Consider the following 22,984-nt stretch of genomic DNA (forward strand, 5'->3'; position numbering starts at 1 on the left):
GCTTTAGATGGGTGGTGCGTTAGATGGGTGGTGCTTTAGATGGGTGGTGCGTTAGATGGGTGCTTTAGATGGGTGGTGCTTTAGATGGGTGGTGCGTTAGATGGGTGGTGCGTTAGATGGGTGTGTTAGATGGGTGTGTTAGATGGGTGCGTTAGATGGGTGGTGTGTTAGATGGGTGCGTTAGATGGGTGTGTTAGATGGGTGTGTTAGATGGGTGCGTTAGATGGGTGGTGCTTTAGATGGGTGGTGCGTTAGATGGGTGTGTTAGATGGGTGGTGTTAGATGGGTGTGTTAGATAGGTGTGTTAGATGGGTGCTTTAGATGGGTGGTGCGTTAGATGGGTGGTGCTTTAGATGGGTGGTGCTTTAGATGGGTGGTGCTTTAGATGGGTGGTGTGTTAGATGGGTGTGTTAGATGGGTGGTGTGTTAGATGGGTGCTTTAGATGGGTGGTGCTTTAGATGGGTGGTGCGTTAGATGGGTGGTGCTTTAGATGGGTGGTGCGTTAGATGGGTGCTTTAGATGGGTGGTGCTTTAGATGGGTGGTGCGTTAGATGGGTGGTGCGTTAGATGGGTGTGTTAGATGGGTGTGTTAGATGGGTGTGTTAGATGGGTGCGTTAGATGGGTGGTGTGTTAGATGGGTGCGTTAGATGGGTGTGTTAGATGGGTGTGTTAGATGGGTGCGTTAGATGGGTGGTGCTTTAGATGGGTGGTGCGTTAGATGGGTGTGTTAGATGGGTGGTGTTAGATGGGTGTGTTAGATGGGTGTGTTAGATGGGTGTGTTAGATGGGTGCTCTAGATGGGTGGTGCTTTAGATGGGTGGTGCTTTAGATGGGTGGTGTGTTAGATGGGTGTGTTAGATGGGTGCGTTAGATGGGTGGTGCTTTAGATGGGTGGTGCGTTAGATGGGTGTGTTAGATGGGTGTGTTAGATGGGTGCGTTAGATGGGTGGTGTGTTAGATGGGTGCGTTAGATGGGTGGTGTGTTAGATGGGTGCGTTAGATGGGTGTGTTAGATGGGTGCGTTAGATGGGTGGTGCTTTAGATGGGTGGTGCTTTAGATGGGTGGTGCTTTAGATGGGTGGTGCGTTAGATGGGTGTGTTAGATGGGTGGTGTTAGATGGGTGTGTTAGATGGGTGCTTTAGATGGGTGCTTTAGATGGGTGGTGCTTTAGATGGGTGTGTTAGATGGGTGTGTTAGATGGGTGGTGCTTTAGATGGGTGCTTTAGATGGGTGTGTTAGATGGGTGTGTTAGATGGGTGGTGTGTCAGATGGGTGGTCCTTTAGATGGGTGGTGCTTTAGATGGGTGGTGTGTTAGATGGGTGCGTTAGATGGGTGGTGCTTTAGATGGGTGGTGCTTTAGATGGGTGGTGTGTTAGATGGGTGTGTTAGATGGGTGGTGTGTTAGATGGGTGCTTTAGATGGGTGGTGCTTTAGATGGGTGGTGCGTTAGATGGGTGGTGCTTTAGATGGGTGGTGCGTTAGATGGGTGGTGCGTTAGATGGGTGTGTTAGATGGGTGTGTTAGATGGGTGCGTTAGATGGGTGGTGTGTTAGATGGGTGCGTTAGATGGGTGCGTTAGATGGGTGTGTTAGATGGGTGCTCTAGATGGGTGGTGCTTTAGATGGGTGGTGCTTTAGATGGGTGGTGTGTTAGATGGGTGTGTTAGATGGGTGCTCTAGATGGGTGGTGCTTTAGATGGGTGGTGCGTTAGATGGGTGTGTTAGATGGGTGTGTTAGATGGGTGTGTTAGATGGGTGCTTTAGATGGGTGGTGCTTTAGATGGGTGGTACTTTAGATGGGTGGTGCTTTAGATGGGTGGTGCGTTAGATGGGTGTGTTAGATGGGTGCGTTAGATGGGTGGTGCTTTAGATGGGTGGTGCTTTAGATGGGTGGTGTGTTAGATGGGTGCGTTAGATGGGTGGTGCTTTAGATGGGTGGTGCTTTAGATGGGCGGTGCGTTAGATGGGTGTGTTAGATGGGTGGTGTGTTAGATGGGTGTGTTAGATGGGTGGTGCTTTAGATGGGTGGTGCTTTAGATGGGTGGTGCGTTAGATGGGTGGTACTTTAGATGGGTGTGTTAGATGGGTGGTCCTTTAGATGGGTGGTGCTTTAGAAGGGTGTGTTAGATGGGTGGTGCGTTAGATGGGTGGTGCTTTAGATGGGTGGTGTGTTAGATGTGTGGTGCTTTAGATGGGTGGTGCTTTAGATGGGTGGTGTTTTAGATGGGTGTGTTAGATGGGTGGTGTGTTAGATGGGTGGTGCTTTAGATGGGTGGTGTTTTAGATGGGTGGTGCTTTAGATGGGTGGTGCTTTAGATGGGTGGTGCGTTAGATGTGTGGTGCTTTAGATGGGTGGTGTTTTAGATGGGTGGTGCTTTAGATGGGTGGTGTGTTAGATGGGTGGTGCGTTAGATGGGTGGTGCGTTAGATGGGTGGTGTGTTAGATGGGTGTGTTAGATGGGTGGTGTGTTAGATGGGTGGTGTGTTAGATGGGTGTGTTAGATGGGTGGTGCGTTAGATGGGTGGTGCGTTAGATGGGTGGTACGTTAGATGGGTGGTGTGTTAGATGATGGGTGTGCTAGATGATGGGTGTGCTAGATGGGTGGTGTGTTAGATGGGTGTGTTAGATGGGTGTGTGAGCCGTTAGATGGGTGGTGCGTTAGATGGGTGGTGTGTTAGATGGGTGTGTTAGATGGGTGGTGCGTTAGATGGGTGCGTTAGATGGGTGCGTTAGATGGGTGTGTTAGATGGGTGGTGCTTTAGATGGGTGGTGTGTTAGATGGGTGATTCGTTAGATGGGTGATGCGTTAGATGGGTGGTGCGTTAGATGGGTGCGTTAGATAGGTGGTGCGTTAGACGGGTGGTGTGTTAGATGGTTGGTGTGTTAGATGGGTGGTGCGTTAGATGGGTGGTGCGTTAGATGGGTGTGTTAGATGGGTGGTGTGTTAGATGGGTGGTGCGTTAGATGGGTGCGTTAGATGGGTGCTGTGTTAGATGGGTGGTGCGTTAGATGGGTGGTGCGTTAGATGGGTGCGTTAGATGGGTGATGCGTTAGATGGGTGGTGTGTTAGATGGTTGGTGTGTTAGATGGGTGGTGCTTTAGATGGGTGGTGCGTTAGATGGGTGCGTTAGATGGGTGGTGTGTTAGATGGGTGTGTTAGATGGGTGGTGTGTTAGATGGGTGCGTTAGATGGGTGGTGTGTTAGATGGGTGTGTTAGATGGGTGGTGTGTTAGATGGGTGTTAGATGGGTGGTGGGTTAGATGGGTGCGTTAGATGGGTGGTGTGTTAGATGGGTGTGTTAGATGGGTGGTGTGTTAGATGGGTGTGTTAGATGGGTGGTGTGTTAGATGGGTGCGTTAGATGGGTGGTGTGTTAGATGGGTGGTGCGTTAGATGGGTGCGTTAGATGGGTGCTGTGTTAGATGGGTGGTGCGTTAGATGGGTGGTGCGTTAGATGGGTGCGTTAGATGGGTGATGCGTTAGATGGGTGGTGTGTTAGATGGTTGGTGTGTTAGATGGGTGGTGCTTTAGATGGGTGGTGCGTTAGATGGGTGGTGTGTTAGATGGGTGCGTTAGATGGGTGGTGTGTTAGATGGGTGGTGTGTTAGATGGGTGCGTTAGATGGGTGGTGTGTTAGATGGGTGTGTTAGATGGGTGGTGTGTTAGATGGGTGCGTTAGATGGGTGGTGTGTTAGATGGGTGAGTTAGATGGGTGGTGTGTTAGATGGGTGTTAGATGGGTGGTGCGTTAGATGGGTGCGTTAGATGGGTGGTGTGTTAGATGGGTGTGTTAGATGGGTGGTGTGTTAGATGGGTGGTGTGTTAGATGGGTGGTGTGTTAGATGGGTGTGTTAGGTGGGTGGTGTGTTAGATGGGTGGTCTGTTAGATGGGTGTGTTAGATGGGTGGTGTGTTAGATGGGTGGTGTGTTAGATGGGTGGTGTGTTAGATGGGTGTGTTAGGTGGGTGGTGTGTTAGGTGGGTGGTCTGTTAGATGGGTGGTGTGTTAGATGGGTGTTAGATGGGTGGTGTGTTAGATGGGTGTGTTAGGTGGGTGGTGTGTTAGATGGGTGTGTTAGGTGGGTGGTGTGTTAGATTGGTGGTGTGTTAGATGGGTGTTAGATGGGTGGTGTGTTAGATGGGTGTGTTAGATGGGTGTTAGATGGGTGGTGTGTTAGATGGGTGTGTTAGGTGGGTGGTGTGTTAGATGGGTGGTGTGTTAGATGGGTGTGTTAGATGGGTGTGTTAGGTGGGTGGTGTGTTAGATGGGTGGTGTGTGTTAGATGGGTGGTGTGTTAGATGGGTGGTGTGTTAGATGGGTGGTGTGTTAGGTGGGTGGTGTGTTAGATGGGTGGTGTGTTAGATGGGTGGTGTGTTAGATGGGTGGTATGTTAGATGGGTGTGTTAGGTGGGTGGTGTGTTAGATGGGTGGTGTGTTAGATGGGTGTTAGATAGGTGGTGTGTTAGATGGGTGTGTTAGGTGGGTGGTGTGTTAGATGGGTGGTGTGTTAGATGGGTGTTAGATGGGTGGTGTGTTAGATGGGTGTGTTAGGTGGGTGGTGTGCTAGATGGGTGTTAGATGGGTGGTGTGTTAGATGGGTGTGTTAGATGGGTGTTAGATGGGTGGTGTGTTAGATGGGTGTGTTAGGTGGGTGGTGTGTTAGATGGGTGGTGTGTTAGATGGGTGTTAGATGGGTGGTGTGTTAGATGGGTGTGTTAGGTGGGGGATTTGTTAGATGGGTGGTGTGTTAGATGGGTGTGTTAGATGGGTGGTGTGTTAGATGGGTGTGTTAGGTGGGTGGTGTGTTAGATGGGTGGTGTGTTAGATGGTTGGTGTGTTAGATGGGTGGTGCTTTAGATGGGTGGTGCTTTAGATGGGTGGTGCTTTAGATGGGTGTGTTAGATGGGTGGTGCTTTAGATGGGTGTGTTAGATGGGTGTTGTGTTAGATGGTTGGTGTGTTAGATGGGTGGTGCTTTAGATGGGTGGTGCTTTAGATGGGTGTGTTAGATGGGTGGTGCTTTAGATGGGTGTGTTAGATGGGTGGTGTGTTAGATGGGTGGTGCTTTAGATGGGTGTTGTGTTAGATGGTTGGTGTGTTAGATGGGTGGTGCTTTAGATGGGTGTGTTAGATGGGTGGTGCTTTAGATGGGTGTGTTAGATGGGTGGTGTGTTAGATGGGTGGTGCTTTAGATGGGTGGTGCTTTAGATGGGTGTGTTAGATGGGTGGTGTGTTAGATGGGTGTGTTAGGTGGGTGGTGTGTTAGATGGTTGGTGTGTTAGATGGGTGGTGCTTTAGATGGGTGGTGTGTTAAATGGGTGGTGCTTTAGATGGGTGGTGCGTTAGATGGGTGTGTTAGATGGGTGGTGCTTTAGATGGGTGGTGCTTTAGATGGGTGGTGCTGACGCGCTCCTGTTGCAGATCGGGATGAGTGCTCCAATGGGACGCACCTGTGCAGCTCCAGCGCCGACTGCAGGAACACTATGGGCTCCTACCGCTGCCTGTGCAAAGAGGGCTTCACTGGAGACGGCTTCTACTGCACCGGTACACACACACACACACACACACACACACACACGTGTTCACTCACACACACTCATGCTGCTGTGGTTAACGTGTGTGTGTGTGTCCTGTAGACACTGATGAGTGCGCTGAGAACGTGAATCTGTGTGAGAGCGGACACTGTCTGAACGCCGCTGGGGGATATCGCTGCGAATGTGACATGGGCTTCATCCCCACCGCAGACGGCAAAGCATGTGAAGGTGAGACACTCCTCCTGTCTGTCTGTCTGTGTGTCTGTCCGTCCGTCCGTCTGTCTGTCTGTGTGTGTGTGTGTGTGTGTCTGTCTGTCTGTCTGTCTGTCTGTGTGTCTGTCACTCTATCTGTCTGTCTGTCTGTCACTCTATCTGTCTGTCCGTCTGTTTGTGTGTGTGTGTGTCTGTGTGTCTGTCACTCTATCTGTCTATCTGTCCGTCTGTCCGTCCGTCTGTCTGTGTGTCTGTCTCTCTGTCACTCTGTCTGTCTTGTCACTCTATCTGTCTATCTTTCTGTGTGTCTGTCACTCTATCTGTCTGTCTGTCTGTCTGTCTGTGTGTGTGTCTGTCTGTCTGTCTGTGTGTCTGTCACTCTATCTGTCTGTCTGTCTGTCTGTCACTCTATCTGTCTGTCCGTCTGTCTGTGTGTGTGTGTGTGTGTGTCTGTGTGTCTGTCACTCTATCTGTCTATCTGTCCGTCCGTCTGTCTGTGTGTGTGTGTGTGTGTGTGTCTGTTTGTCTGTCTGTCACTCTATCTGTCCGTCCGTCTGTCTGTCTGTGTGTCTGTCACTCTGTCTGTCTCTCTGTCACTCTGTCTGTCTTGTCACTCTATCTGTCTATATTTCTGTCTGTTACTCTATCTGCCTGTCTGTCTGTGTGTCTGTCACTCTATCTGTCTGTCTGTCTGTCTGTGTGTCTGTCTCTCTGTCACTCTGTCTGTCTTGTCACTCTATCTGTCTATCTTTCTGTGTGTCTGTCACTCTATCTGTCTATCTTTCTGTGTGTCTGTCACTCTATCTGTCTGTCTGTCTATCTGTCTGTCTGTCTGTCTGTGTCTGTCACTCTAGCTGTCTGTCTGTCTGTCGGTCTGTGTGTCTGTCACTCTATCTGTCTATCTGTCTGTGTGTCTGTCACTCTATCTGTCTGTCTCTCTGTGTGTCTGTGTGTCTGTCTCTCTGTGTCTGTCACTCTATCTGTCTATCTGTCCGTCCGTCCGTCCGTCTGTCTGTGTGTGTGTCTGTTTGTCTGTCTGTCACTCTATCTGTCCGTCTGTCTGTCTATCTGTGTGTCTGTCACTCTGTCTGTCTCTCTGTCACTCTGTCGGTCTTGTCACTGTATCTGTCTATATTTCTGTCTGTCACTCTATCTGCCTGTGTGTCTGTCACTCTATCTGTCTGTCTGTCTGTCTGTCTGTCTGTCTGTCTGTCTGTCTGTGTGTCTGTCTCTCTGTCACTCTGTCTATTTTGTCACTCTATCTGTCTATCTTTCTGTGTGTCTGTCACTCTATCTGTCTATCTTTCTGTGTGTCTGTCACTCTATCTGTCTATCTTTCTGTGTGTCTGTCACTCTATCTGTCTGTCTGTGTGTCTGTCTGTCTGTCTGTGTCTGTCACTCTAGCTGTCTGTCTGTCTGTCGGTCTGTGTGTCTGTCACTCTATCTGTCTGTCTGTCTGTCTGTCTGTGTGTCTGTCTCTCTCTCTGTCTGTCTGTCTGTCTGTGTCTGTCACTCTATCTGTCCGTCCGTCTGTCTGTGTGTCTGTCACTCTGTCTGTCTTGTCACTCTATCTGTCTATATTTCTGTCTGTTACTCTATCTGTCTATCTGTCTGTGTGTCTATCACTCTATCTGTCACTGTCTGTGTGTCTGTCTGTCTATCTGTCACTCTATCTGTCTGTCTGTCTGTCTGTCTATCTGGGTTTGTGTCTGTCAGTTATAGTTATCATTAATGATTGTTGTTATAGTTTTCGTTAATGATTGTTGTTATAGTTTTCGTTAATGATTGTTGTTATAGTTTTCGTTAATGATTGTCGTTATAGTTATCGTTAATGATTATCTTTATAGTTGTTGTTATAATTATCGTTAATGATAGTCGTTATAGTTTTCGTTAATGATTGTTGTTATAGTTTTCGTTAATGATTGTCGTTATAGTTTTCGTTAATGATTATCTTTATAGTTGTCGTTATAGTTATAGTTGTCGTTATAGTTATCGTTAATGATAGTCGTTATAGTTATCGTTAATGATTGTTGTTATAGTTTTCGTTAATGATTGTCGTTATAGTTTTCGTTAATGATTATCTTTATAGTTGTCGTTATAGTTATCGTTAATGATTGTAGTTATAGTTTTCATTAATGATTGTTGTTATAGTTTTCATTAATGATTATCGTTATAGTTGTCGTTATAGTTATCGTTAATGATTGTTGTTATAGTTTTCATTAATGATTGTTGTTATAGTTTTCATTAATGATTATCGTTATAGTTGTCGTTATAGCTATCGTTAATAACAGTCCAGTCCTGCGTGAGTCCGGTTCCTCCTGATCCGTTTCAGCTGTTGCGTGTGTTTCTCCTCAGACATAGACGAGTGCACGTTTGCCGACATCTGTGTGAACGGCCGCTGCAAAAATAACCCGGGTCTCTTCCAGTGTGTGTGTGACCTCGGCTACGAGCTGGACCGGAGCGGCGGGAACTGCACAGGTATCACATGACCTCACGCATCAGACACATGTGACACGTGTGCCCTCCTCTCATCATGTGACACGTGTGCCCTCCTCTCATCCCTCTTTCTCTTCTTTCCTGCGTCAGACATGAACGAGTGTGCCAACCCCACCACCTGCATCAGCGGCCTGTGTCTGAACACGCCCGGCAGTTACATCTGCAGCTGCCCTCCGGACTTTGAGCTCAACCCCACCGGAGTGGGCTGCGTAGGTGAGACAGGTTCTGCTGGAGCGGGTCCAGTCCACAGGTCCACATCTCTCATGATGCGTGTCATAGTTATCATTATAGTTATCGCTAATGATTGATGTTATAGTTATCGTTAATGATTGATGTTATAGTTATCGTTATAGTTATCGCTAATGATTGATGTTATAGTTATCGTTAATGATTGATGTTATAGTTATCGTTATAGTTATCGCTAATGATTGATGTTATAGTTATCGTTAATGATTGATGTTATAGTTATCGTTATAGTTATCGCTAATGATTGATGTTATAGTTATCGTTAATGATTGATGTTATAGTTATCATTATAGTTATCGCTAATGATTGATGTTATAGTTATCGTTATAGTTATCGCTAATGATTGATGTTATAGTTATCATTATAGTTATCGCTAATGATCGATGTTATAGTTATCGTTAATGATTGATGTTATAGTTATCATTATAGTTATCGCTAATGATTGATGTTATAGTTATCGTTAATGATTGATGTTATAGTTATCATTATAGTTATCGCTAATGATTGATGTTATAGTTATCGTTATAGTTATCGCTAATGATTGATGTTATAGTTATCATTATAGTTATCGCTAATGATCGATGTTATAGTTATCGTTAATGATTGATGTTATAGTTATCATTGTAGTTATCGCTAATGATTGATGTTATAGTTATCGTTAATGATTGATGTTATAGTTATCATTATAGTTATCGCTAATGATTGATGTTATAGTTATCGTTATAGTTATCGCTAATGATTGATGTTATAGTTATCATTATAGTTATCGCTAATGATCGATGTTATAGTTATCGTTAATGATTGATGTTATAGTTATCATTATAGTTATCGCTAATGATTGATGTTATAGTTATCGTTATAGTTATCGCTAATGATTGATGTTATAGTTATCATTATAGTTATCGCTAATGATCTATGTTATAGTTATCATTATAGTTATCGCTAATGATCGATGTTATAGTTATCGTTAATGATTGATGTTATAGTTATCGTTATAGTTATCGCTAATGATTGATGTTATAGTTATCATTATAGTTATCGCTAATGATTGATGTTATAGTTATCGTTAATGATTGATGTTATAGTTATCGTTATAGTTATCGCTAATGATTGATGTTATAGTTATCGTTAATGATTGATGTTATAGTTATCATTATAGTTATCGCTAATGATTGATGTTATAGTTATCGTTATAGTTATCGCTAATGATTGATGTTATAGTTATCATTATAGTTATCGCTAATGATCGATGTTATAGTTATCGTTAATGATTGATGTTATAGTTATCATTATAGTTATCGCTAATGATTGATGTTATAGTTATCGTTAATGATTGATGTTATAGTTATCATTATAGTTATCACTAATGATTGATGTTATAGTTATCGTTATAGTTATCGCTAATGATTGATGTTATAGTTATCATTATAGTTATCGCTAATGATCGATGTTATAGTTATCGTTAATGATTGATGTTATAGTTATCATTATAGTTATCGCTAATGATTGATGTTATAGTTATCGTTAATGATTGATGTTATAGTTATCATTATAGTTATCGCTAATGATTGATGTTATAGTTATCGTTATAGTTATCGCTAATGATTGATGTTATAGTTATCATTATAGTTATCGCTAATGATCGATGTTATAGTTATCGTTAATGATTGATGTTATAGTTATCATTATAGTTATCGCTAATGATTGATGTTATAGTTATCGTTATAGTTATCGCTAATGATTGATGTTATAGTTATCATTATAGTTATCGCTAATGATCTATGTTATAGTTATCATTATAGTTATCGCTAATGATCGATGTTATAGTTATCGTTAATGATTGATGTTATAGTTATCGTTATAGTTATCGCTAATGATTGATGTTATAGTTATCATTATAGTTATCGCTAATGATCGATGTTATAGTTATCGTTAATGATTGATGTTATAGTTATCATTATAGTTATCGCTAATGATTGATGTTATAGTTATCGTTATAGTTATCGCTAATGATTGATGTTATAGTTATCATTATAGTTATCGCTAATGATCTATGTTATAGTTATCATTATAGTTATCGCTAATGATCGATGTTATAGTTATCGTTAATGATTGATGTTATAGTTATCATAATAGTTATCGCTAATGATTGATGTGTCAATCAGGTTCCGCTGGAGCGGGTTCAGTCTAGGGCTGAACGATATATCGTTATCGTATCTATATCTAGATATGAACTTTCAAGATATTACTATCGAAAAAAGCAACGATATAGATGATATAGATTTCCCCTCTCCGCGCTCGCCCTGCATACAACTCTGGCCGTCACAACTAACGTCAGTTTTACGAGTGCCCTTGAATGCACCGCTAAAGCCAGCGCGCGCGCACTACAGGGGCGCGGGAACTATATTGTGAGAGGGGGGGCGGCGTTTCCATGGTGACGCGTCATTGCTTGTCACGTGACACACCGAAGCAGCAACAGCGCTGAATGAATAATGATCTGCTTTTGTAATTTTTTCCTTTTTTATTCAGAATATTCACAAATGTGTTAGCTATGGCATGAAATATCTGATATTCCGATTGTCAAACACATGCGAGTGGAAGTATATTGTTGTTTAAACACCTTTATAACGATGGCGTTAGTTGAGCTGTATGCGCGAGACGCAGTTCAGAGAATCGGATCTGTTGGATTTACAATCTCTATGTTTACAACACGTGAATTCATCCACTTCTCCCGAAATACTTAAAAGTAAGTGGCTGGTGAACTGGGAATAGAATAGAGTAAACATTGAAGTTACTTACACAATGTGTATCTGATATGAATAAAACGTGTCGAATTATAATGGAAAGGATTATTATTAGCTCTTCCATAGACATCAGTGTGTACTTTACAAACTCTAAATGTATTGTTTTTTTAGTACTTATGTGTTTGAAACCTAAAATAAACAGTATGTGGTTGAAAACACTGAAAAGTTGTGATATATGACAGCTCTGAGCGCGGCTGTCTCTGGCTAAATTCAACATTTGATCATGTGATGCTCTTGATCATCCGCTCCAGCCTAGACTGATCACACCTGTGTGATCGTACGTGCCAAAGGCTTAAAAACAATACATTTTCCGACACAAATTTTTGAAATGTAGGCTTAAATCAAACACATTTTAATTCAGATTCTGGTTTTCACCGAACACGTAGTCATATCGTATTGTATCGATATCGAGATATCTGGCATGAAAATCGAGATATGAAATTTTGTCCATATCGTACATCTCTCATGATGTGTGTCTGTCTGTCTGTCTGTCTTGCAGACACCCGCTCTGGAACCTGCTTCCTGGAGGTCAGACAGCGTGGAGATTTCTCGGAGAGTCTGGATTGCGCCACTGAGATCGGCGTGGGCGTGTCCAAAGCGTCCTGCTGCTGTTCTCTGGGGCTGGCGTGGGGGTCGCCCTGTGAGACCTGCCCGCTGCTAAACTCCTGTGAGTCTCTCACACACACACACACACACACACACACACACACACACACACACACACACCTGTGAGCTCGCGCTTCATTCCCTATCACTAGAGTCAGCATATAGCTATTGTTATTCATTATCATTATAATTATCGTTATAGTTATCGCTAATGATTGACAATATAGTTATCGTTATCGTTATAGTTATCGCTAATGATCGATGTTATAGTTATCGTTAATGATTGATGTTATAGTTATCGTTATAGTTATCGCTAATGATTGATAATATAGTTATCGTTATAGTTATCGTTATAGTTATCGCTAATGATCGATGTTATAGTTATCGTTAATGATTGATGTTATAGTTATCGTTATAGTTATCGCTAATGATTGATGTTATAGTTATCGTTAATGATTGATGTTATAGTTATCGTAATAGTTATCGCTAATGATTGATGTTATAGTTATCGTTATAGTTATCGTTAATGATTGATGTTATAGTTATCGTTATAGTTAATGATTGATGTTATAGTTATCGTTAATGATTGATGTTATAGTTATCGTAATAGTTATCGCTAATGATCAACATTATAGTTATTGTTATAGTTATCACTAATGATTGATGTTATAGTTATCATTATAGTTTTCGTTAATGATTGAGGTTATAGTTATCGTTAATGATTGATGTTATAGTTATCGTAATAGTTATCGCTAATGATTGATGTTATAGTTATCGTTATAGTTATAGTTAATGATTGATGTTAAAGTTATCGTTAATGATTGATGTTATAGTTATCGTTATAGTTATCGCTAATGATTGATGTTATAGTTATCATAATAGTTATAGTTAATGATTGATGTTATTGTTATCATAATAGTTATTGCTAATGATTGATGTTATAGTTATCGTTATAGTTATCGTTAATGATTGATGTTATAGTTATCGTTATAGTTAATGATTGATGTTATAGTTATCGTTAATGATTGATGTTATAGTTATCGTTATAGTTATCGCTAATGATTGATGTCATAGTTATCGTTATAGTTAATGATTGATGTTATAGTTATCGTAATAGTTATCGGTAATGATTGATGTTATAGTTATCGTTCATGATTGATGTTATAGTTATCGTAATAGTTATCGCTAATGATCTATGTTATAGTTATCGTTATAGTTATCGCTAATGATTGATGTTATAGTTATCGTTATAGTTAATGATTGATGTTATAGTTATCGTAATAGTTATCGGTAATGATTGATGTTATAGTTATCGTTATAGTTATCGTTAATGATTGATGTTATCGTTATAGTTATCGTTAATGATTGATGTTATAGTTATAGTTAATGATTGATGTTATAGTTATCGTTAATGATTGATGTTATAGTTATCGTAATAGTTATCGCTAATGATTGATGTTATAGTTACCATTATAGTTATCGCTAATGATTGATGTTATAGTTATCGTTATAGTTATAGTTAATGATTGATGTTATAGTTATCATAATAGTTATAGTTAATGATTGATGTTATAGTTATCATAATAGTTATAGTTAATGATTGATGTTATAGTTATCGTAATAGTTATCGCTAATGATTGATGTTATAGTTACCGCTAATGATTGATGTTATAGTTATCGTTATAGTTATAGTTAATGATTGATGTTATGTTATCGTTATAGTTAATGATTGATGTTATAGTTATCATAATAGTTATCGTTAATGATTGATGTTATAGTTATCGTTATAGTTATCGTTAATGATTGATGTTATAGTTATCGTTATAGTTATCGTTAATGATTGATGTTAAAGTTATCGTTATAGTTATAGTTATCGCTAATGATTGATGTTATAGTTATCGTAAATGATTGATGTTATAGTTATCGTGTTATCGCTAATGATTGATGTTATAGTTATCGTTATAGTTATTGTTAATGATTGAAGTTATAATTATTGTTATAGTTATCGTTAATGATTGATGTTATAGTTATCGTTATAGTTATCGTTAATGATTGACGATATAGTTATCATTTATAGTTACTGTTAATGATTGACGTTGTAGTTATCGTTATAGTTATTGTTAATGATTGACGATATAGTTATCATTATAGTTATCGTTAATGATTGAGGTTATAGTTATCGTTATAGTTTTCGTTAATGATTGACGATATAGTTATCATTTATAGTTATCGTTAATGATTGAAGTTATAGTTTTCGTTAATGATTGAAGTTATAGTTATCATTATAGTTATCGTTAATGATTGAAGTTATAGTTATCATTATAGTTATCGTTAATTATTGACGATATAGTTATCATTTATAGTTTTCGTTAATGATTGAGGTTATAGTTATCGTTATAGTTATCGTTAATGATTGATGTTTTAGTTATTGTTAAAGATCAAAACTATAGTTGGCAACTCCAGTGAGTCAACACACACACACACACACACACACACACTCATGTGATTGTTATTGTTTCTCTCTCAGCCGAGTACAAGGTTCTGTGTCCCGGAGGAGAAGGATTCCGGCCCAATCCGATCACGGTGATACTAGAGGGTAGATCGAGAGTGCACACACACACACACACACACACACACACACACACACACATCCGTTCTCCAGTGCTGTGTGTTGACCGTTGTGTCTGTGTGTCAGATATCAACGAGTGTCAGGAGCTGCCTGGTCTGTGTCAGGGAGGAAACTGCATCAACACGTTTGGCAGCTTTCACTGTGAATGTCCCAGAGGTTTTGAACTCAATAAAGACTCCAGGATCTGTGAAGGTCAGTCAAACTTCCTCTTTCACACACTCTCACTGAGTGCTTTCACACACTCTCACTGAGTGCTTTCACACACTCTCACTGAGTGCTTTACACACACTCTCACTGAGTGCTTTCACACACTCTCACTGAGTGCTTTACACACACTCTCACTGAGTGCTTTACACACACTCTCACTGAGTGCTTTACACACTCTCACTGAGTGCTTTACACACTCTCACTGAGTGCTTTACACACTCTCACTGAGTGCTTTCACACACTCTCACTGAGTGCTTTCACACACTCTCACTGAGTGCTTTACACACACTCTCACTGAGTGCTTTCACACACTCTCACTGAGTGCTTTACACACACTCACTGAGTGCTTTACACACACTCTCACTGAGTGCTTTCACACACTCTCACTGAGTGCTTTACACACACTCTCACTGAGTGCTTTCACACACTCTCACTGAGTGCTTTACACACACTCTCACTGAGTGCTTTCACACACTCTCACTGAGTGCTTTACACACACTCTCACTGAGTGCTTTACACACTCTCACTGAGTGCTTTACACACTCTCACTGAGTGCTTTCACACACTCTCACTGAGTGCTTTACACACTCTCACTGAGTGCTTTCACACACTCTCACTGAGTGCTTTCACACACTCTCACTGAGTGCTTTACACACACTCTCACTGAGTGCTTCACACACTCTCACTGAGTGCTTTCACACACTCTCACTGAGTGCTTCACACACTCTCACTGAGTGCTTTCACACACTCTCACTGAGTGCTTTCACACACTCTCACTGAGTGCTTTCACACACTCTCACTGAGTGCTTTCACACACTCTCACTGAGTGCTTTCACACACTCTCACTGAGTGCTTTCACACACTCTCACTGAGTGCTTCACACACTCTCACTGAGTGCTTTCACACACTCTCACTGAGTGCTTTCACACACTCTCACTGAGTGCTTTCACACACTCTCACTGAGTGCTTTCACACACTCTCACTGAGTGCTTTACACACACTCTCACTGAGTGCTTTACACACTCTCACTGAGTGCTTTACACACTCTCACTGAGTGCTTTACACACTCTCACTGAGTGCTTTCACACACTCTCACTGAGTGCTTTCACACACTCTCACTGAGTGCTTTACACACACTCTCACTGAGTGCTTTCACACACTCTCACTGAGTGCTTTACACACACTCACTGAGTGCTTTACACACACTCTCACTGAGTGCTTTCACACACTCTCACTGAGTGCTTTACACACACTCTCACTGAGTGCTTTCACACACTCTCACTGAGTGCTTTACACACACTCTCACTGAGTGCTTTACACACTCTCACTGAGTGCTTTACACACTCTCACTGAGTGCTTTCACACACTCTCACTGAGTGCTTTACACACTCTCACTGAGTGCTTTCACACACTCTCACTGAGTGCTTTCACACACTCTCACTGAGTGCTTTACACACACTCTCACTGAGTGCTTCACACACTCTCACTGAGTGCTTTCACACACTCTCACTGAGTGCTTCACACACTCTCACTGAGTGCTTTCACACACTCTCACTGAGTGCTTTCACACACTCTCACTGAGTGCTTTCACACACTCTCACTGAGTGCTTTCACACACTCTCACTGAGTGCTTTCACACACTCTCACTGAGTGCTTTCACACACTCTCACTGAGTGCTTTCACACACTCTCACTGAGTGCTTTCACACACTCTCACTGAGTGCTTTCACACACTCTCACTGAGTGCTTTCACACACTCTCACTGAGTGCTTTCACACACTCTCACTGAGTGCTTTCACACACTCTCACTGAGTGCTTTCACACACTCTCACTGAGTGCTTTCACACACTCTCACTGAGTGCTTTCACACACTCTCACTGAGTGCTTTCACACACTCTCACTGAGTGCTTTCACACACTCTCACTGAGTGCTTTCACACACTCTCACTGAGTGCTTTCACACACTCTCACTGAGTGCTTTCACACACTCTCACTGAGTGCTTTCACACACTCTCACTGAGTGCTTTCACACACTCTCACTGAGTGCTTTCACACACTCTCACTGAGTGCTTTCACACACTCTCACTGAGTGCTTTCACACACTCTCACTGAGTGCTTTACACACACTCTCACTGAGTGCTTTACACACACTCTCACTGAGTGCTTTACACACACTCTCACTGAGTGCTTTCACACACTCTCACTGAGTGCTTTCACACACTCTCACTGAGTGCTTTCACACACTCTCACTGAGTGCTTTCACACACTCTCACTGAGTGCTTTCACACACTCTCACTGAGTGCTTTCACACACTCTCACTGAGTGCTTTCACACACTCTCACTGAGTGCTTTCACACACTCTCACTGAGTGCTTTCACACACTCTCACTGAGTGCTTTCACACACACTCACTGAGTGCTTTCACACACTCTCACTGAGTGCTTTCACACACTCTCACTGAGTGCTTTCACACACTCTCACTGAGTGCTTTCACACACTCTCACTGAGTGCTTTACACACACTCTCACTGAGTGCTTTACACACACTCTCACTGAGTGCTTTACACACACTCTCACTGAGTGCTTTCACACACTCTCACTGAGTGCTTTCACACACTCTCACTGAGTGCTTTACACACTCTCACTGAGTGCTTTACACACACTCTCACTGAGTGCTTTACACACACTCTCACTGAGTGCTTTACACACACTCTCACTGAGTGCTTTCACACACTCTCACTGAGTGCTTTCACACACTCTCACTGAGTGCTTTCACACACTCTCACTGAGTGCTTTCACACACTCTCACTGAGTGCTTCACACACTCTCACTGAGTGCTTCACACACTCTCACTGAGTGCTTTCACACACTCTCACTGAGTGCTTTACACACTCTCACTGAGTGCTTTCACACACTCTCACTGAGTGCTTTCACACACTCTCACTGAGTGCTTTCACACACTCTCACTGAGTGCTTTACACACTCTCACTGAGTGCTTTACACACACTCTCACTGAGTGCTTTACACACTCTCACTGAGTGCTTTCACACACTCTCACTGAGTGCTTTACACACACTCTCACTGAGTGCTTTCACACACTCTCACTGAGTGCTTTACACACACTCTCACTGAGTGCTTTCACACACTCTCACTGAGTGCTTTCACACACTCTCACTGAGTGCTTTACACACACTCTCACTGAGTGCTTTCACACACTCTCACTGAGTGCTTTACACACACTCTCACTGAGTGCTTTCACACACTCTCACTGAGTGCTTTCACACACTCTCACTGAGTGCTTTCACACACTCTCACTGAGTGCTTTCACACACTCTCACTGAGTGCTTTCACACACTCTCACTGAGTGCTTTCACACACTCTCACTGAGTGCTTTCACACACTCTCACTGAGTGCTTTACACACTCTCACTGAGTGCTTTCACACACTCTCACTGAGTGCTTTCACACACTCTCACTGAGTGCTTTACACACACTCTCACTGAGTGCTTTCACACACTCTCACTGAGTGCTTTCACACACTCTCACTGAGTGCTTTCACACACTCTCACTGAGTGCTTTACACACTCTCACTGAGTGCTTTACACACACTCTCACTGAGTGCTTTCACACACACTCACTGAGTGCTTTACACACACTCACTGAGTGCTTTCACACACTCTCACTGAGTGCTTTACACACTCTCACTGAGTGCTTTCACACACTCTCACTGAGTGCTTTCACACACTCTCACTGAGTGCTTTCACACACTCTCACTGAGTGCTTTCACACACTCTCACTGAGTGCTTTCACACACTCTCACTGAGTGCTTTACACACTCTCACTGAGTGCTTTCACACACTCTCACTGAGTGCTTTCACACACTCTCACTGAGTGCTTTCACACACTCTCACTGAGTGCTTTACACACTCTCACTGAGTGCTTTACACACTCTCACTGAGTGCTTTCACACACTCTCACTGAGTGCTTTCACACACTCTCACTGAGTGCTTTACACACTCTCACTGAGTGCTTTCACACACTCTCACTGAGTGCTTTACACACACTCTCACTGAGTGCTTTCACACACTCTCACTGAGTGCTTTACACACACTCTCACTGAGTGCTTTCACACACTCTCACTGAGTGCTTTCACACACTCTCACTGAGTGCTTTACACACACTCTCACTGAGTGCTTTCACACACTCTCACTGAGTGCTTTACACACACTCTCACTGAGTGCTTTCACACACTCTCACTGAGTGCTTTCACACACTCTCACTGAGTGCTTTCACACACTCTCACTGAGTGCTTTCACACACTCTCACTGAGTGCTTTACACACACTCTCACTGAGTGCTTTCACACACTCTCACTGAGTGCTTTCACACACTCTCACTGAGTGCTTTCACACACTCTCACTGAGTGCTTTCACACACACTCACTGAGTGCTTTACACACACTCTCACTGAGTGCTTTCACACACTCTCACTGAGTGCTTTCACACACTCTCACTGAGTGCTTTCACACACTCTCACTGAGTGCTTTACACACTCTCACTGAGTGCTTTACACACACTCTCACTGAGTGCTTTCACACACACTCACTGAGTGCTTTACACACACTCTCACTGAGTGCTTTACACACACTCACTGAGTGCTTTCACACACTCTCACTGAGTGCTTTACACACTCTCACTGAGTGCTTTCACACACTCTCACTGAGTGCTTTCACACACTCTCACTGAGTGCTTTACACACTCTCACTGAGTGCTTTACACACTCTCACTGAGTGCTTTCACACACTCTCACTGAGTGCTTTCACACACTCTCACTGAGTGCTTTACACACTCTCACTGAGTGCTTTACACACTCTCACTGAGTGCTTTCACACACTCTCACTGAGTGCTTTACACACACTCTCACTGAGTGCTTTACACACTCTCACTGAGTGCTTTCACACACTCTCACTGAGTGCTTTACACACTCTCACTGAGTGCTTTACACACACTCTCACTGAGTGCTTTACACACTCTCACTGAGTGCTTTCACACACTCTCACTGAGTGCTTTACACACTCTCACTGAGTGCTTTCACACACTCTCACTGAGTGCTTTCACACACTCTCACTGAGTGCTTTCACACACTCTCACTGAGTGCTTTACACACACTCTCACTGAGTGCTTTACACACTCTCACTGAGTGCTTTCACACACTCTCACTGAGTGCTTTCACACACTCTCACTGAGTGCTTTCACACACTCTCACTGAGTGCTTTCACACACTCTCACTGAGTGCTTTACACACACTCTCACTGAGTGCTTTCACACACTCTCACTGAGTGCTTTCACACACTCTCACTGAGTGCTTTACACACTCACTGAGTGCTTTCACACACTCTCACTGAGTGCTTTCACACACTCTCACTGAGTGCTTTACACACTCTCACTGAGTGCTTTCACACACTCTCACTGAGTGCTTTCACACACTCTCACTGAGTGCTTCACACACTCTCACTGAGTGCTTTCACACACTCTCACTGAGTGCTTTCACACACTCTCACTGAGTGCTTTCACACACTCTCACTGAGTGCTTCACACACTCTCACTGAGTGCTTTCACACACTCTCACTGAGTGCTTTCACACACTCTCACTGAGTGCTTTCACACACTCTCACTGAGTGCTTTCACACACTCTCACTGAGTGCTTTACACACACTCTCACTGAGTGCTTTCACACACTCTCACTGAGTGCTTTCACACACTCTCACTGAGTGCTTTACACACACTCTCACTGAGTGCTTTACACACTCACTGAGTGCTTTCACACACTCTCACTGAGTGCTTTCACACACTCTCACTGAGTGCTTTACACACTCTCACTGAGTGCTTTACACACACTCTCACTGAGTGCTTTCACACACTCTCACTGAGTGCTTTCACACACTCTCACTGAGTGCTTCACACACTCTCACTGAGTGCTTTCACACACTCTCACTGAGTGCTTTCACACACTCTCACTGAGTGCTTTCACACACTCTCACTGAGTGCTTTACACACTCACTGAGTGCTTTCACACACTCTCACTGAGTGCTTTCACACACTCTCACTGAGTGCTTTACACACTCTCACTTAGTGCTTTACACACACTCTCACTGAGTGCTTTACACACTCACTGAGTGCTTTCACACACTCTCACTGAGTGCTTTCACACACTCTCACTGAGTGCTTTCACACACTCTCACTGAGTGCTTTACACACTCTCACTGAGTGCTTTCACACACTCTCACTGTGTGCTTTACACACTCTCACTGAGTGCTTTCACACACTCTCACTGAGTGCTTTCACACACTCTCACTGAGTGCTTTCACACACTCTCACTGAGTGCTTTACACACTCTCACTGAGTGCTTTCACACACTCTCACTGAGTGCTTTACACACACTCTCACTGAGTGCTTTACACACACTCTCACTGAGTGCTTTACACACACTCTCACTGAGTGCTTTACACACAGTTTCAGAGCAGCTGCGCAGATGGAAAGCTTTCAGAGAAACCAGCCAGAAAACTAACAATTAAGCACAAGTCTCAGCCAATCAGGACACATTCAATGCTTAGATAGCAAATGCACACACAGGGACGCGCAGAAGCACACACAAACACATACACACACAAACACACACACACACTCTGATTATTACACACACACTCTGATTATTACACACACACACACACACACTCTGATTATTACACACACACACACACACACACACACACACTCTGATTATTACACACACACACACTCTGATTATTACACACACACACACACACTCTGATTATTACACACACACACATTCTCTGATTATTACACACACACACACACACACACACACTCTCTGATTATTAACACACACACACACACACACACACACACTGATTATTAAACACACACACACACACTGTGATATTACACACACACACACACACATACACACTCTGATTATTACACACACACACTCTCTGATTATTACACACACACAATCACTCTGATTATTACACACACACTCTGATTATCACACACACACACACACACACACATACACTCTGATTATTACACACACACACACACACACGCTGTGATATTACACACACACACACACACACACACACACACATACACACTCTGATTATTACACACACACACTCTCTGATTATTACACACACACACACACACTCTGATTATTACACATACACACACTCTGATTATTACACACACACACTGATTATTACACACACACTCTGATTATTACACAATCACTCTGATTATTACACACACACACACACTCTGATTACTCTGATTTTTTCACACACAGGGACGCGCAGCAGCACACACACACACACACACACACACACACACACACACACACACACACACACTCTGATTATTACACGCACACACACACACACACACACACACACACTCTGATTATTTCACACACAGGGACGCGCAGCACACACACACACACTCTCTGGAGAAGCGTTCAGTCTCTCCTCATGTCAACAGTGAATCCTCTCATGGCTTTTAAAGGGAAAGGGAGACGAGGCTCTGATTGGTTTATTAAAGGGAAAGGGAGATGAGGCTCTGATTGGTTTATTAAAGGGAAAGGGAGATGAGGCTCTGATTGGTTTATTAAAGGGAAAGGGAGATGAGGCTCTGATTGGTTTATTGCTCGTTACGCCCCAAACACACCCACGACTCATGAAGAGACGAGGGACGGCCCTATTGGACCATGAGCCGGAGCACAGACAGTTTCCCCCGTCGTTAAACTAGCAGAAGTGGATTCAGACACGCCCTAACATAGCAAGCAAGTTTATTTGTATAGCACATTTCATACACAGTGGCAATTCAAAGTGCTTTACATAGAAATTAAGTTAAAATAGTCATAAGTGAAAAAAATAAATAAAAATATATATAGTATAACAGTTATAATAGGAATTAAAAGGAAATAAAAAATAAAGATGAAATCCCCTATCTGGGGTGGAAGAAAATGGAGTTATGGCCCTAAATGATCCTTATTAACGATAAAGTCACATTATATAAACACATACTGACCTCAAGTGGTGTGTTGCATCAAAAGCAGGCAGAGCCCATTGTAATAATGAATGATGACAGGACAAATGGGTTTGAATTAGGGCTGTCAAAAGATTAATCGCATCCACAATAAAAGTTTGTGTTTACATAATATATGTGTGTGTGC

General features: G+C 42.7%; 1 protein-coding gene across 3 annotated transcripts in view; it reads left to right on the forward strand.

The window, feature by feature from the left end:
* fbn1 (fibrillin 1) overlaps nucleotides 1-22,984 on the forward strand; it is a 251,586-nt gene that overhangs the window by 150,822 nt on the left and 77,780 nt on the right. For all 3 annotated transcript variants that reach the window (XM_079825341.1, XM_079825340.1, XM_079825342.1), the window contains 7 exons: nucleotides 5,424-5,546; nucleotides 5,639-5,764; nucleotides 8,105-8,227; nucleotides 8,336-8,458; nucleotides 11,795-11,962; nucleotides 14,429-14,497; nucleotides 14,597-14,722. In XM_079825341.1, coding sequence (XP_079681467.1) covers nucleotides 5,424-5,546; nucleotides 5,639-5,764; nucleotides 8,105-8,227; nucleotides 8,336-8,458; nucleotides 11,795-11,962; nucleotides 14,429-14,497; nucleotides 14,597-14,722 — 858 coding nt within the window. The remainder of the gene's footprint in view (nucleotides 1-5,423; nucleotides 5,547-5,638; nucleotides 5,765-8,104; nucleotides 8,228-8,335; nucleotides 8,459-11,794; nucleotides 11,963-14,428; nucleotides 14,498-14,596; nucleotides 14,723-22,984) is intronic.

The sequence above is a fragment of the Gobio gobio genome, assembly GCF_949357685.1.
Source record: "Gobio gobio genome assembly, chromosome: 9".
NCBI classification, from domain to species: domain Eukaryota; kingdom Metazoa; phylum Chordata; class Actinopteri; order Cypriniformes; family Gobionidae; genus Gobio; species Gobio gobio.